The 15,934-nt window shown below is 62.6% G+C and overlaps 1 protein-coding gene across 50 annotated transcripts in view; it reads right to left on the bottom strand.

The window, feature by feature from the left end:
* The window catches only part of CAMK2B (calcium/calmodulin dependent protein kinase II beta), a 109,603-nt gene that overhangs the window by 6,071 nt on the left and 87,598 nt on the right, over window positions 1–15,934 (bottom strand). For 12 of the 50 annotated variants that reach the window (XM_074035121.1, XM_074035127.1, XM_045387699.3 and 9 more), the window contains 4 exons: window positions 11,430–11,467; window positions 11,180–11,251; window positions 9,596–9,640; window positions 7,815–7,863 (listed from right to left, as the gene is read on the bottom strand). In XM_074035121.1, coding sequence (XP_073891222.1) covers window positions 7,815–7,863; window positions 9,596–9,640; window positions 11,180–11,251; window positions 11,430–11,467 — 204 coding nt within the window. Of the gene's footprint in view, window positions 1–3,300; window positions 3,430–5,613; window positions 5,743–6,206; window positions 6,321–7,814; window positions 7,864–9,595; window positions 9,641–11,179; window positions 11,252–11,429; window positions 11,471–15,934 lie in introns of all 50 variants that reach the window. The other 38 variants (XM_074035103.1, XM_074035114.1, XM_045387689.3 and 35 more) reach the window with 11 other exon arrangements.

Raw genomic sequence — 15,934 nt, 5'->3', positions numbered from 1 at the left:
GTGGGTTGCCCCTATCTGGAAAGTCCCTTGCTCCTGACCCAACTGCACTTCTGCTGCCAGCCTGTCTCTCTTTCTTGCCTAACTTTCATCTACACCATGTCATGGATGGTCCTCAGGGCAGTCTTGCTATAGAAGCCTAGTTCCCACCCACTTGGCGGACCCTGGAAAGCTGGCCTCTAGGAAGGTGGGCTGCAGGATCCAGAAGCCCCTTCCCCTCCAGTTCCTGCTGCAGCCACCACGAGTCCCATTCCTGGCCCCATTCCACCTGCCCAACTCTAGGAGGGCACAGGGCTCTGTCCTAACACATGCTGTGGCTGTTCCTGTCCTTGCCCCTGGGCCCCAGGACAGTAGCATATGACACTTGAGGGCCCGTCCCCACCCCAGCTGCTATGTTCCTGCCTCCTCTCCACCCTCTACCTCACACCTGCCTCTCCCCTGCCTCATGCCCCCACTTTCACCTGTCCTTTCCTGGAGGTGGCCCCAAGCTTCAGGTCTGACCTCTCTTCCACCTGTAGCCAGTCCTTCCAGCAGCCCCCAAGTCAGACCCCACTAGGGTGCCTGGCTCTGCCCTCCTTGCATCAAGAGAGAAATCTGGCGTCCACATGTCCCAAACACCTCCTGTCACTTAGTTAACCCCCCTTTCTAATGGACAGAGAGAGCTGCCCCTCCCACTCCACAGGGGTTCTCAGGGACAGCAGCACGCAGCTGGAATGGAGAAGAGAGTGACATTATCTCATTTGGTTTCCAGTCTGCTTTGGTTCTATAGTCATCTTACACTAGTGGTAAGTGAAACTAATCTTCCATTTAATGAAGTAATACGCAGTGCTTTTAAACAAACTGTAATTAAAGTGGGAGTTGGTGGGAAGAGAAAGCATAAAGTAAACAGAAGAGGACATGCATGGTCAGAATTCCATTCAAGAGTGGTAACCATGCTGAAGTATGGGAAGCAGGTCTGTTGGAGACCCACCCATCCATTCCACAGACGGAAAGAATAAGTTGACCCTGCCCTGCGGAACGGTGCTGCCCAGACCTCAGCTTGACCCAGCCCCCACTCCGCCTCCCCACAGAGCACATGGGTGCTTTTGTGTCCTTGATACCCGGGCCCCTGAAAAAGGGCATGATCCCTGATGGAGGGGAGGGAGGGGTGCCCAACATAAAGGGGTGCCTGGGTGGGGAAGCCTGCTGGCTGAGGACAATCTGCCCTGGCAGTTCCAGGGACAAAAGGGAGGCAGTGGGCAGGGTCTGGGCTTGGAGGGGTCTGCCTGAGCCAAGAGCCTCTGCAAGTCAGGCCTTCCAGGTGCCCTGACGCAAACACGAGCCTTGCATTGCCTGTGGCTCTCTTGGGGTGATGCGACAGGTCCAGGCGGGCCCAATGCATCCAGGTGGGGTCAGAGCAGGTTCTCATCCTGGCCTGGACTCCTGGGACCCCAGGCTGGCCCCAAGTCCCATCTCTCAGAGCCAGAGGTGGCTGCGGGAGGGAGGGCAGCTGCCCAGGGATCAGGCTGGATTGTGTATAATCCGCGATTAGAGAGCGTGGGTCGGGAGAAGACAGGGTCTGAGGCAGGCCGTGGGCAGCTGCCCTATTTACACAGCTGGTGGGTGCCTTCCGGAGAAGGGAGGGGGCTCACGATTGGCCTGTAGGATGGCCCAAAGCTGGCCACCTGCTGCCTGGGCCCAGGTGCCCTCAGGGTGGTACCCAGGCTCTTCCTCTCCCCGAGTTCCCGGAACGTCTCACCCACCCCTCTCCCAGCCCTGCCCAGCCCCTCCCAGGAGGGCCACACGAATCTCCATCCTACCCTGCTCACAACTCCTTCCTGCAGCCCCCACCTCCTCAGCCAAGCTCAGGGCAGACTCTGGACGGGGAGGTCTGTGCTGTGGCCTCTGAAGGTGAGCCTGGGCACCGAGCCCCGAGTTGGCCACTTCATACCCACCCTGGGCCCTGTCCTCAGAGGACTCACTCTGGCTACTGCACAGACCTTGAGGGCAGGCTGCAGCCCTGGGCTGGGGTCATGCTAACCTGATGGGGTGACCTTCCAGGCAGGCTCCTTTGGGCACACCCCTCCACTTCTGCAAGGGCAGCAAGCCCCTTAAATCAGATGAGCTGCTGTAGAAGTGGCGGGTGTGGGGGGTTCTGACCACCCCCAGAGGCTCTGCTGTGCACCCGCCCCAGCTGCATGGCGGCCCCTCCCCATGCCTCCCTCCTTGAGTTCGGTCGGTCGCCCAGGCACCCCGACCCTATCACCATCAAGAACCTGGTCTTTCCCCTCAGCTGCTCGCCTCTGATCCCCTCAGTCAACCCCCACTGGGAGTCCTCAGCTGACCACAGAACACTCAGGGGGTGAGTGCCCCTCCAGGGGCTGCCCCCTGCCCTCTCGGGCACCCAGGGTGGATCCAGTGTCCCTTTGAACCTGCAGGCTGCATCCTCCTCCTCGGGCCGCTGCTCTTGTGGGTTCACTCTCCCCACACCCCTCTCCCCTGGCCACCTGCAGCAGCCCCCACGCCCGGCCTGCAGAGGGGATGGGGGCACTCAGACCCCACCTGTCCCTCAAGTACTTACCTAGCCACTGCCCTGCCATGCCGAGCCCTTGGCCCAGCAGCCTCTTCTCTAAGAGCATCTCCACACCACCCCCAGCCTGGTGTCTCCCCACAGGTGGGGGTGGCGGCAGCCCTGGGATGTCATCCATCCCTGTAAGCGATACTGTGGGCAGTCGGCAGACAGACCGGGAGGTGGCCCAGCCTGGCTCCTCCCTGGCCGGAGAGGCTGCCCAGCCTGGGCTTCCCGTCCCGCCCGCTCTGTTTCAGCCTGGCCCCAGCTGCCCCCCAGATCCGCGCCTCCCGATCCCCACCTGCTCCCTGCTGTCTGGACTTGGACAGCTCTAATGCTAGAGCATCTCGGTGACACTTTTCTGTCCCTGCCCAGCAGGTCCACCTCGACCCAAGCCAGCGGCTCCTGGCGTGCCAGCCCTTGCCACACGCGCAGACCCTCTGCTGCCCATTCCCCTCCCATCAGGAGAAGGCTGTGGACCTCAGGGTCACAAGTTTTGGGGTCGGCGACAAACCTGCTCTTTCAGACGCTCTTCCTACACACTTGTGTCATACACACTTCATAACCATAACCTCCATTTGTGAGACCCAACGGCACCTGCATGTGCTTCAAAGCAATTCCCTGGGGCCCAGCAGAGGGATCCTGTGCCCCCGCCCTCCCCGCAAGCTGGCCCTTCCCAGAGCACCACTGCCAGGCTCGCACTCCCCGAGCCCCTCCGGGCAGCTGCTGCCAGGGCCACTCAAGGTGCTACTTACACGGGGTGGGCAGGGGGCCAGGGATAGTCGGAGATGGGCAGGGCAGGGGCCCCACTGGTGAGGGGCCCTCGGCTTCTGGGGTCCCTGAGCCCCTCCTCACAGAGTTCAGGATGTCAGAGATCCTCGGGGCTGGGGCGGAACAGACAAGACGTGAACACAAGGCAGGCACGGGGGGCACGCAGGAGAGAAACCACGGGCAATCAGCCAAGCCAGAGATTGAGGGGCACAGAGGGAGATGTGGGGGTGGGGCACGAGGGGAGAGAGGGGAGGGAGGGAGGATGGGGGATGTGGGGGAAAGAGGGTGGACCTGGGCCAACAGAGCAGATACAGGGGACAGAAGGGGATGTGGGGGACAGAGGGGAGCTTGGGGGACAGAGAGGGAAATGGAGGAGACTTGGGGGACAGAGGGGGGTGCTGGGGACAGGGGGGCATGAAGGGACCAAGGTGGGTGTGGGGGACAGAGGAAGGTGTGGGGGACAGAGGAGGGTGTGGGAGGGAGAGTGTGGAGGACAGAGGGGGATGTGGGGGACAGAGGAGGGTGCAGGGGAAAGAGGAGAGTGTAGGGGACAGAGGGGGATGTAGAGGACAGAGGGAGTGTGGGGGACAGAGGAGAATGTGGGGGACAGAAGGGGATGGGGGACAGACTGTGGGGGACAGAGGGAGAGTGTGGAGGACAGAGGGGGATGTGGGGGACAGAGGGGGAGTGTGGAGGACAGAGGCAGATGTGGGGGACAGAGGGGGAGTATGGGGGACAGAGGGGGATGTGGGGGACAGAGGGGGATGTGGGGGACAGAGGGGGAGTATGGGGGACAGAGGGGGATGTGGGGGACAGAGGGAGAGTGTGGGGGACAGAGGGGTATGTGGGGGACAGAGGAGGGTATGGGGGACAGAGGGGATATGGGGGACAGAGGAGGGAGTGGGGGGCAGAGGGGGGCATGGGGGACAGAGAGGACGTGGGGGACAGAGAGGGGTGTGGGGGACAGAGGGAGAGTGTGGGGGACAGAGGGGGATGTGGGGGACAGAGGGAGAGTGTGGAGGACAGAGGGAGATATGGGGGACAGAGGGAGTGTGTGGGGGACAGAGGGAGATATGGGGGACAGAGGGGGATGTGGGGGGCAGAGGAAGGTGTGGGGGACAGAAGGGGTGGGGGGACAGAGGGGTATGTGGGGGACACAGAAGGGTATGGGGGACAGAAGGGGGTGTGGGGGACAGAGGGGTGTGTGGGTGACAGAGGAGGGTGTGTGGGGACAGTGGGGGATGTGGGGGACAGAGCGGGTGTGGGAGACAGAAGGGGGTATGGGGGACAGAAGGGGGTGTGGGGGACAGAGGGAGAATGTGAGGGACAGAGCGGAGTTTGGGGAGGAAAACAGAAACATGAGGGAAAGAGGGGAATTTGGGGGACAGAGGGGGATGTAGGGATAGAGGGTGAACTTAGGGGGACGGAAGTGGGTAGAGAGGTTGTAGGGTGACCAAGGGGGATATGGGGAGACAGAGGGAGACAAGAGGACAGAGGGTGCTGCTGGGGACAGCGTGGTGCGTGAAGAGGAGGCTGCAGGAGTGAAGGGTGGGTGCTCTGGCTGTCGGGTGGCATGGGCTGAAGCTGCTGTGGGCAGAGGGCACACTCCAGGGAGAGGCTGCTGGCCAGCAAGAAGCTGTCAGGTAAGTGGCCCTTGAGGAACGCTGGACAGGGTTACAGGGAGAGGCAGGAGTCACGGGCGGTACAGAGGAGGCCTGGCCTGGCCTGGCCCCATGAGGACAGCCCAGGTCAGCGGAGCCCAGGCTTATGATTCTCCATACTATCCCCTTGTTCGTGAGCCCCAGGGACCCTGGCCGGGGTTTCCGTTCTGGCACCTTCCTCAGCCCCCTAGACTGAGGAAGGGCACTCAGGGGTTGGGGTCACATCAGGAACCAGGGTGGCCCTGAGTGCAGGCTCCTGGGCACCATGGGCAGGGCCCCTGGGTGGGTGTGAAGTCTGGGGCTGGGACAGTGATGAGCAGAGAGGGTCTAGGGACATGGGGGGCCTCAGAGGGGCCAGACAGACCCTTTTGGGAGGGGCCTGGGGCTGGACAGCGAGCGGGGAGTAGCAGTGGGAGCAGGAACCGTGTAAGGGGCTGGGCCCCTAAGGGAGAAGCCAGGAGCTGCTCTGCTGGTTAGGGTGAGAGCCCACAGGAAGCCCCACCAGGGCAGGACGCCAGGCTGCGGCGCCGGGGCAGGGTAGCTGGGCCGTGCACGCAGGTGGGAAGCTGCTGAGCGCCGGCCATTCGCAGGGAGCTGTCCGGCAGCAGAGGCGGCAGGCCTGGGGCCACTACTTACATGGGGAGGGTAGGGGGCCTAGGAGAGCCGGAGACAGGCAGGGCAGGGGCCCCGCTGAGAGGGGGCCCTCGGCTTCTGGGGTTCCTGAGCCCCTTCTCACAGAGTTCAGGATGTCAGAGATCCTGGGGGCTGGGGTGGAACAGATGAGACGTGAACATGAGGCAGACAGACATACGAGGAGGCGGCAAGGCGGAGGAGGTCAGTGGTAGGGGTCCCGTGTTCCAGACCCCTTGGGGCCTGGGGTCAGGCCCCGAATCAGAGCCTGCCTCAACAGCAAGGAGCTCCCCCCTCCCGCAAGCTGAGGTGGAGTGAGGCCTGTGCCAACCCTGAAGACTGGAATTGAGGCCCGAGCCTCCGGGGCCTCCTATCCTGCCCAGTGGCTTTGAGCAGGAAAGTGATCCAGGGCCTACCTCACAAAGAGGTGAGGCTCGATGGGCTGGGGCCGCCCTGGGAAGCCCCAGTGAGGGGTTGTGGGGTGATGAGGCTGGAGCCAGGGTCCATGCTCAGCCTGCCCTTGGCTCTGGAGCGGCCCCTCTAGGGGGTTACCAGCCCTCCAACATGACCCCCACAGCAGCAGGGCCCAGGCTACTTACATGGGGCTGGCAGGGGGCTAAAGGGAGCTGGAGATGGGCAGGGCAGGGGCCCCTCGGCTTCTGGGGCTCCCGAGCCCCTCCTCACTGAGCTCAGGATGTCAGGGACCCTGGGGGCTGAGGCGGAACAGGTGAGGCAGGCAGGTGTGTGGGGCGCCCGCAGGAAAAGAATGCAACTGGAGAAGGACAGGGGGAGGCCAGGAGGGAGGAAGGGGGTGACAGCTGGATACCTGGGGCTCCTGGGGTGGAGGTGGGGTGGCCATCCTATGGGGGTCCTGGGCCTGTGGTGGCCGCAGCAGATATGTGAAGGCTGAAGGAGCCAACACGGGGCCAGTGCCAGAGCCAGCAGAGGCCAGGGCAGCACAGGCCAGTGCAGGCTGGCATGGAGTCAGAGGCCACCCTGCCACCCTAGTGCTGTGACCACTCCTGGCCAGAGCCAGCAAAGGCCAGGCCCACGGAGGAGGAGTGACAGTCATCATAGGGGCATGATGGCCACTGGGCCTGCCTGGACTCCGTACCAGCCTCAGGGCAGCCTGGCAAGGTTTCTTTCTGCACCCGGTGGGGTGGGGGTGTCTGCCTCCACCTCAAGAGGCTGCTCGGGCTCAAATCTGAGCCACAACTGCTGCTTCGGGGTGTCTTCTCTTCTCCCCTACAGGATCCAGGCTGGGCCCCCCTCCCAGGTCCCCTCCCTCAGTGCTCAGCGCCCCACCGGGCTGAGGGTGATGGCAGAACCTCTGGACAGCCTCCATGCTGTCGCCTTTGGGGCCTGTTCCAGACTGCAGGGGAATCGCACACCCACTCTGTGGCATGCAGGGCCCGAGGTCCTGTGCTCATCTCTGCTCAGGGACAGTGTCATAGCTGGATAGCGTGCGCAGGAGCAAGGCTAAGCTTTGGACAGGTGAGAAGTTTTCTCCCCTAAACTGGCAGAGTGGCTGACCCTTGTCAGGCACCGGGGCAGCCCTGAGAACAGCGTAGGGCTTACTAGGTGACCGTGTGAGTGATGAGGGTCAGGAGGCCCCATGTGGGTGGTCTGGAGGCAGCGGACTCCATGGAACTTGCCCCAGTGCCGGGTGCCCTGGGGGCCTCTTGAGGAACACACAAGACATTGGCCTGGGTGAGCAAGGGAGGGGGCCCTGGGATCTGTGGTGCAGAAACCCACCGCAGGAGGCCACTCCTGGTTCAGCAAAGGCAAACACGGAAGCACCCACCCAGCTGCCCGGCCACTCGGCAAGTGCACGCTGGACAGAAATGCAAGCTTAGGGAGCTTTAAGACAAGGACAGCATCCTGGAAAAAGTTCTACCCATGAACCTGTTTCCCCGTGAGGGTCCTGGTGTGGAGAACCTGCCTCTGCGCAAAGCCGTGGCTTCCTCACTTGGATGCGGTGACGGAGACTGCCCGGCTGCCAGTCATCTCTGCCACACTTCCCACTCTCTGGGCAGGCCTGACACCCAGGCCTGGGGTGGGATTGCAGCTACAGGGCCCCCGAGCCCCCCAACACATGCACACACCAGGCATCGCAGGAAAGCTGACCCTGCACAAGTCCCACCCGCCTCAAAGAGCAGCCCAGCAGTGCCAAGGCCGCTGCGGGACAAGGATGCAAGTGCAGGTACCTTTAGCGTCTTCATCCTCTATGGTGGTGTTGGCACTGTCAGAAGACTCCTGAGGAAACATGGGAGGCAGTGGGTCAGGATGCGGCCAAGCACAGGTGGGACGTGGCTGAGGGCACGTGGACAGGGCTGGGCCTGCATCAGGACCAGCCCAGGCTCTGAGGCTGACCTCTGCCCCAGCTGCTTTGACCGGGCTTAAAGGCCAGGGGCTCAGGGGACATGCCCTCTGGTGGTTGCAGTGCCCCAGCTCTGTGGACCTAATGCGGCAGTGACTGGAGAAGACACCCAGTTCTGTGCTGGTCCCTGGGAGGGTGCCCCTCACCAGGGCGCATTCTCATGGCAGCCGGCACAGGCTGGCACAGAGTCCGAGGCTGGCCCTGCCACCCTAGTGCTGTGGCCACCCTGCATCCCCAACACATGAGGGCTCCAATTCTCCCAGCAAGATGAGCCTGGCCCAGAGACTGGTATGCTCAGCTGACTCTTTAACAAGAGAGGAAAACGGGCTTTTTGAAATTCCAAGACGTAACACAACAGGACTGGCTGGTTCCGATGAAGCAGCAGCCGCTGTCATCCAAAATACAGGGTGAGGTGTTTCCAGTAGCTCTGCAGATCCGCACAGGGCTCCAGGAACCTTGGCCTGGCCCCACATTCCCTCAGGGCACGTGCCCCTCCAGGACTGGACGTCCAGCCAGGCCCCGGCCTCACCTCTCAGGTGGCCTTAGAGGGCAGAGGTGGCCCAGTCTCTCCCACCCTGCTCCAGGGATGCTGCCATTCAAAAGACCATCCCCCAGCTCCCCAGGAGGCCTGCTCTGCTCCTCAGAGGAAACATCTCACGAGGTCCCTGGGGGACCGCCACCTGGTCTGGACACTGCCTGGACACTGCTCGGGGGCCCTAGACCAGAACTACAGGTCTTTAGGTGCAGGGTCAGAGTTCACCACAGCCCAGAAGGTTGTTTAGGAGTCTTGCAGAGAATATGACCCACCCCAGACACACATGGGTCCCAGGGGCACCCATCCCCAGCTGCCAGGTGGGGAGAACACCCAGGTCCTGGCCTAGCACCATGGGTGCCCCTTGGTCCCTGCCATGGAGAAAGATGTCTTCTGATGATGGGCTGGGTGGTGGCACTGGCCAGAAGGAAGTGGGGGTCCCCACAGAGGCACTCTGGGGGCTCTGTAAGGAGCCCAGGCCTAGATGGGAGCTGGGCTGGAGGGCTGTGTTGGGTGTAGCGGCGCTGTTTTGGAAGTCCTGGAAATGGCTTGGCTGCTGGCCCCATCCCTCCCACCACCCCAGAGAGCCAGCCCCTTCCCTGGCCCCAGAGTGATGATGTCAATGTGATGGGAGCTGATGGCCAGAGCAGAGAGGGGAGCAGAGGAGGGAGGGTCTGCTCAGCAGGAAGCACTGGGGGCCGCGTGAGGGAGGTGGGGTGGAGGATAGCCAGGAGAGTCAAGGACACAGCTCCTGAGATGCAGGCCCCACTCCAGACCTCAGGAAGCCCTACCGCCTGCGGTAGGTGGGACACGCGGAGCCCTGGTCTGAGAGTGTTGGCCACATGGGGACTGGGCGCAACTGTGCCAAGCACCTCCAGGGGCACGCCTGGGGCCTGAACCAGTCTGTTGTGTTGTTGCCCACAAAGATGGACTGGGGCCCTGCTGTGCTGTGGGGAGGGGCGGCCAGGGCCATGGGACATCTGCCCTCCACTCTGGCACAAATGCTGCCCCAGACCTCTTTCCTGGCCTGGAGCCTCCTGCCTGGGGAAAGCGGGAGGAGGAAAGGGGGGCAGTACCTTAATCCCGTCCACTGGGTTATGGATGACGGTGGTTTGAGGCTCCTACAGAAGAAGGAAGACACAGAGGAAGGAAAGAGAGGGAAAGTGAGAAGAGGAGGAAGCAGAGACCACCAGGAGGGGAACAGGGAGACAGAGGAGGCGTGGGTGGCCAGAGCCTGCGAGAAAGAAGTGCAGAGCAGAGTGGGGGACAGGGATGGAGGCGGCGTGGAGCAGCTGCGGGAGGAGCCTGGGTCAGACGGCAGGGATGGAATGGACAGGAGCTCTGTCCAGGCTGGCGGAGGTGCTGCTGTCCAGGGCAGGAGATGGACTGCGTGGGGCCCCGACAAGCTGCACAATGTGTGTGGGAGCCAGAGAAGCCAGGCTCGGCCTTGGGGAGTTCTCCCCACCCTTTGCTGCTTGAACCTGTGCCCCAGCGTGGTGGGGGGCACAGGTCTGAAGATGTCATGGGGGTGGGGGTGGCACATGGGATGGACAGGGTCCGAGATGGGGCTGGCTGTGAGGCTGGCACGTGGGCCACCCTGGCCACTGGAAGGCCTTAGGTAGGCTGGCACCAGGCCACCCTCCAGCCATGGCCTGGCTGCTCTGAGCAGCTCGCCCCTCCCAGGACCGCTCTCCTCTCCTGGGTCTCAGGGTGGCCATTTGGCAAACCCGGTATTCCCGTGGGCGGTCTGGGGCTGGCTCCCGAAGCCTGGCCTGGGGTTCTCAGGGGACACCAAACCTGCTTCCAGCAAATGTGGGGACCTATGGGCCAGCAAGCCCCAAAGCTCTTAGGACAGCTGAGGGGACACAGCACAGTGCCCCAGCAGGAAGGCCGGCACCCACCAGCCACAACTTTACATCCTTGGGAGTACTGCTGTAGGGTTCACCTGTAGGAGCCCCCAGGGCAAGGGGCACTGAGGAGCGCAGTCGGAGCGGAGCATGGTGGGGATCCCTCCCCTCCCCGGCAGGGAGCCCCTAAGTCCTGCCTCTCAGGCAGCCACAGAGCAGCACGGGTGTGCTAGCTCCTGAGGGAACACAGACGTGACGGCAAGCCCCCTCCTTGGATGGCCCTGACCTAGACACCTCTCTACTGCACCACTGTGGCCCCGTCTCCCCACGGGCCATGGAATGTGCCACTACGGGCTGTTCCCCCTGCAGAGCCTGGCCCAGCCCCACCAAGCCAGACCCTGGGAGTGGTCTGTGGGTCGGCCTGTTGAGGATGGTGGGGGAGCTAAGGGTGGGGTCCTGGCGGGGAGAGGGTGTCCTCTGCCTCACTGACTTCCTGAACACTCCTGGAGAGACATCCACAAGTCCACATGGGTAGGAGGCTGGGCCTCTCCCCAGTACCCCAACATCTGTGGGTCTCAGTCAGGGGTTCCCCAGAGCAGCCCTAAACCTGTCTGAAGTGGAGCCTCCTGCAACAGTGGCCTCTTCTCTCCACTTCACCACTGGTGAGGGATGAGGGGCGGGGGCCATGCGAGTGCTGTCAGACAGGCCAGGCGGGGCCGGACCCCACCTTCACCAGGCCCCCTCTGACCAGCAGCAATCACACAGCCAGGGGCGTAGGAGGGGCTGAGAGGCAGAGTTTGAGGAGCTCAGTACCAGGGCGGCAGGAGGAAGCGTCCCTTTGGGGCTGGTGGCGGCTGCACTGTTTTTGGTGCTATTCGTCTGGGGCTGTGGAGAGAGGGAAGAGGAACCCTTAGGCGGGAGAAGCCCCTCACTCGCCAATTCCCCATCCCATGTCTGCCAGGATATGGGGGGAGGGGGACTCCAGAGCAGGAGCCCCAGGGAGTGGGGGTGAAGCTGCAGGCTCTGGGCCCCCCGGCACCCCAGGGCCCGGCCGGAGCCTCACCTTGACTCCATCTGCTTTCTTGTTGAGTAAACTCTTGGCTGCTGCATGGGGAGGAAAAAGGCATGGTGAGTGCTGGGCCTGGGTCTCGCTGCAGCGCACCCCCACCCCTTTGCCTGACCCCACTCTTTCCCCAGGAGCAAGCCCAGGGTCCTGAGGCAAGTGTGGCTCCAGCACCCAAGCTGGCTCTGAGCAGGTGGGGGGCCGTCCCGTCACGCCAGGACAGCCCTGTCTCCAGCCTCCTCCGTGACCCTGGGGCTCCTATAGGCATCCGGATTTCTCCTCTGACCAGACCCAGAGATGCGCGTGGGTGCTGGGGAGTCCCATTGGCTTCTGGGCCACATGCAAGCTCTTCCTGGAGGAAGGCAGGATGCCGCCTCCTCCATGATGGGAACTCAGGACTAGCGGTGCCAGGTTGGGGTGGGGGCAGCTGAGCCAGCACCCCAGAGGTCATGCCCTCCCGGGCCACGCCATCCTGGGGTAGGGGTGGGTGGGCTGCAGCTGGCCGCCCACTCAGAGGGCCTTGTCCCAGCCCAGGCGCTCACCTTGCTCTCAGACCCCCGTACCTTGGCACCCAGGCCTCAGAGCTCTGCCCAGTGGGCCTCTCAGCTCAGGCACCAAGGGCAGCCCTGCTCGCCCTCATTCCGAGCTGCCCGGCAGCCCTGGCTTTGCGGCCGCTTCTGTGCACTGACTGGGGTCAGCACAGGCCTTTCTGCCCACAAGCCCCTGAGGACACTTGGTCCCAGCAGCAGGGTCTCCGCCTCACCCAACACTGCCCCGCAGAGGTCAGGGGGGCCTGGCCCCAGCCCCTGGTGCCCACACTCTCCACGGCTGTTAGGATTTTAATTACAGAACTAATAAATAAAAAAATAAAAAATAAACCAAAAGAGGAAGTCAGCTTACCTTACAGAAAAGGAAAGGTGAGAAGGGGAGGGAGTGAGGAAGGAAGAGAGAGAGAGAGAAAACAAGATTTGTGTTGGTTCGGGAAGGGGCGCAAGCCTGCGGGCCCAGGACTCACAGGTGACCTGTCCTGGACCACGCTCACCAAAAAGAGCCGGGGCCATGCGGCCAGCCGGTGCAACAGGGTTAGAGAGGCAGCCAGGCTGGAGCCCAGGGGATGACGACGTGGGAAGTGTGGGGATGCTTGCCCCCAGGCCAAGCCAGGAAGGAAGGTGGCACAGCAACCCCCCCACCCCTCCCCCACCTCCTGGCTCCAGGACCCTGGCTGGCCAGGCCGTGAAATTGGGTTCTCCTGCCTGGGGACCCCGGGCTGCCCATACAGGCCTTGGTGGGGACAGACAGGCACCTTTCAACCTAGGACTGCAGCGCTTCTCAAATGGGATCTTTCCCCCACCCCAGCAGCAGCAACAGCAGAATTGCCCTGTACAGTCAGAAATGCAAATTCCCAGGCCCACCCCACCCTCCTGAGCCAGAACCTCTCCAGGGTGGGACATCTGTTCCATAAGCCCTCCCGGTGGTTCTGACGCTGGGTGCTCCAGGTTGCCGTGGAGATCAGGAGGCTGCACCCCGCAGGACACAGACAGGCCTGGGCCTGCTGCCTGCTGACCACCCCCTCCCTGTCCACATGCCCAGTGCTCCTCCTCCATGGCCCTGGCCCCTCCTGGGCTCTGTAGGGACTGGGGTCGTGCCTGACCAGTGGCTGCACGTGGCCCCGGGGACCCCATGTGCAGTGGGCACAGTTCCTATTCCCAGCCTCCCTTTCTTCACAGATCTCTTAACGCTCAACAATTTTGTATCAAGCCCAGGAGTCCCTCCCAGGATCCATGGAGAAGTAGAGGGGCCTCAGGCATCACTCTCCCGTCCCCAGGCCTAAGGCCCCACCTGGTGAAGCTGCGCACAGGACCACCTCCCTGATGCCCCAAGGCAGCCCTGCCCAGTGAGTTCCCAGGACCAGAAATGCCGACTGCCCACTTCCTTACAGCGCAAACTGAAAACTCTCCCCTTCGCTGTGGCTCAAATCTGCTTCCCTGTGGCTCAAATCTGCTTCCCTGTAACTTGGCTGTGGAGGGAGAGTCTTGAAGACTCAGAACTCAGGGTTTCAAGGCCACCATAGCCCCCTCACCTGTCTGTGTATCCCGCCCTCTCTGCTCCCCTCCCATCTCCAGCACACACGACTCATCTCAGAAACATCTGCCCAGCGCCAGCCAGCCAGAGGCTGCAGCTAGGGGATACTGTCCTTGCTGGTGACCAGCTGCCCGACACGGCTGGGGGACAGGCTCCTCTTAGGAGCCCGAGGAAGGAGGCATCCAGCCTCGCCTTGAGGACATTTGTCGTGGGGAGCTGAACAGGCAAGGAAGGGACCCAGTCCTTTCCAGAAACACACATTTTAAAAAGCTGTGGCCAACTGAAGCAGGCGGTATGCAGAAGGCAGGTTCTACCCACCCCCGAGGGGACAGCCAGGCACGCAGCCTCTGCCAACCCAGCGGCACGTCCAGCCAGGCTCTGCATTGGAACTGGGGCCAGCACGGCGCCCCAGTCAGCAGCGGAACTGAGCTCTTTCCCCGGGCATGTCCTCAGAAAATCCTCACAGGAAAGGAGGCAACACAGTTAGGCCCATCGGCGGGGTTGACAGAGACCCCGGACAGTCCTTGGTACTGAGGGTTCCATTTAGATCCTTGAGCTTATCAAAACCCGCATTTCCAAACTGTGCTGCTGGAGATGTACCACAGCAGCAGTGGGAAATAAAAAGACAGAAGTTCACAGTCCAGTGGGCGGCAAATGCCACGTACAAACCAGCCCTCATTGAAGGACTCAGGCCAACGCTGCCATCAGCGCTCTGGGAAGCCCTGCAGCAGACGCCCCTGTGGTCTCAGTCAGTTCCCAAACATCCTTCCTTGTGAGCCCGCTTTTACAACAATCGCTTGTGCACGCCTTGGGTGAGTGTGGGGTGCACAGGCCCGGCCCTCCCAAGCGCATGGCTCCTGGCCACCCATTTTTTGGGGGGCTGCTCATTTCATATCTCCGCCTGGGACTAACTACAGATTCACCGTGGCCAGAGTCCTGTTGACACCCATCTACACTAGCGTTCAAGGGCACGGGAACTGCCTTTCTGTGTCTCAAGTTCAAAGCATGTGTTAGGTGCCGCAGGAGCCTAGAGTAGGCGGAGCAGTCACAGGCATCCCAGATACCTGGGCTGGGGGTTCCGCAGGCCTCTGTGGGACAAGGAGAGACCCTCTGCCCTCCATCCTGGGAAGGCACTGCCCATTCCCAGGTCTCCAGGCCGGGGCAACTGCTGCCACCCTGCAGCTGGCCGGACACTGGGTCTCCTATGCCGTTACACCTGATCAGTGCAGGAGAGACCACAGAGGCCAAACTGAAGCACACTTGACAGACGGGGTCTCTCTGAGGGTCGAGGGGGCTATGCCACATGGGCTGGTACCAGACTCTGACTGGATGGTACCAGACTCAGCTGCCATGGGCAGAGAACTGAGCTCCCTGCTCACTGCCGTGTGGTATGGCTGAGCTGGGCTGACCTAGCAGGATGGGCGGTCCCCTCAGCCCCGCCTCTGCCTTGTCCCCCTAGCTGGTCACCCAGGACAGCCATGCTGGGCTCTGTCCACATGCACTGACCACCCTCCAGGACAGAGCCGCTCTCGGCGCCCAGGGTGGAGCCACACATGCAGGGCCTCATGCACCGTCGCCCCACGTTCACTTGCAGGCAGGCGGGCATTGCAGCGGGAGCCCCGGGCACAGGGCAGCGTAGAGGCAGCTGTCTCTCAGCACTGTCACCTGGGCAGCAGCACCTCCCCAGAAGCCACTAGCCTCACCCTTTTCTAATCACAGCCCCCTTCCGCCTGTGCTCTGGAAAGGCCTGTCAAATGGAGCAGACGCAGGAGGGCCCTCCCGGGGTGCTGCCTGCTAGACACATCCACTGGGCTCATGGGAGGAGAACAGACTGCCCTCCCTGAGGACGGCCTGGGCCTCCCCGGGAGGAGGTCTCTGGCTGGGAAGGCCAGGCTGCTTACCCTGTGGGGTCATGAGGAGGCCTGGGGAAGGCAGTCCCCAGCACCCTAGAACCTCTGCTCGGTCCCCAGCCCATGTTGGAGGCACTGACAGGGAACTCGGTAGCTCAGCCCAGGGAGGACTTGGGGTTAGCCCTTTAGCCCTCTGTGTTCTGTGGCCAGGCGTTGCCAGCTTGGCCTAACCTAAGCTCTCACCAGCCCTCAGCTCAGGCTGGAGCTGCAAGGAGGTCTTGGGGTCACTTAGCCCTCATGGGGTCTGTCCATGGTCACAAGCCAGCAGGTGGGCAGAAGCCAACCTGGGCCTCTGGGCTCTGGCCCTGCACAGCCCAGAGGAGCAGGTGGGCAGTGCCGGCCTTCTTCCTCACAGGGTTTGGTGCCAGGGGAGGAGGACTTTGCAGAAACAACCCAAGAGGAAACCCTGAAAGTCTCCTCTGGGTGCCTAAAAGCCCCACCCCGCTCCAGAGCGGCCTGTCCTGGGGGGAGGCTCGGGGCAGACATGCACGTGTGGGACTCAGCAGCACAGAC

This window comes from Macaca fascicularis, chromosome 3, assembly GCF_037993035.2.
Source record: "Macaca fascicularis isolate 582-1 chromosome 3, T2T-MFA8v1.1".
NCBI lineage: Eukaryota > Metazoa > Chordata > Mammalia > Primates > Cercopithecidae > Macaca > Macaca fascicularis.
Note: the sequence above shows the minus strand (reverse complement) of the source record. Positions and strands in the feature narration are given on the sequence as shown.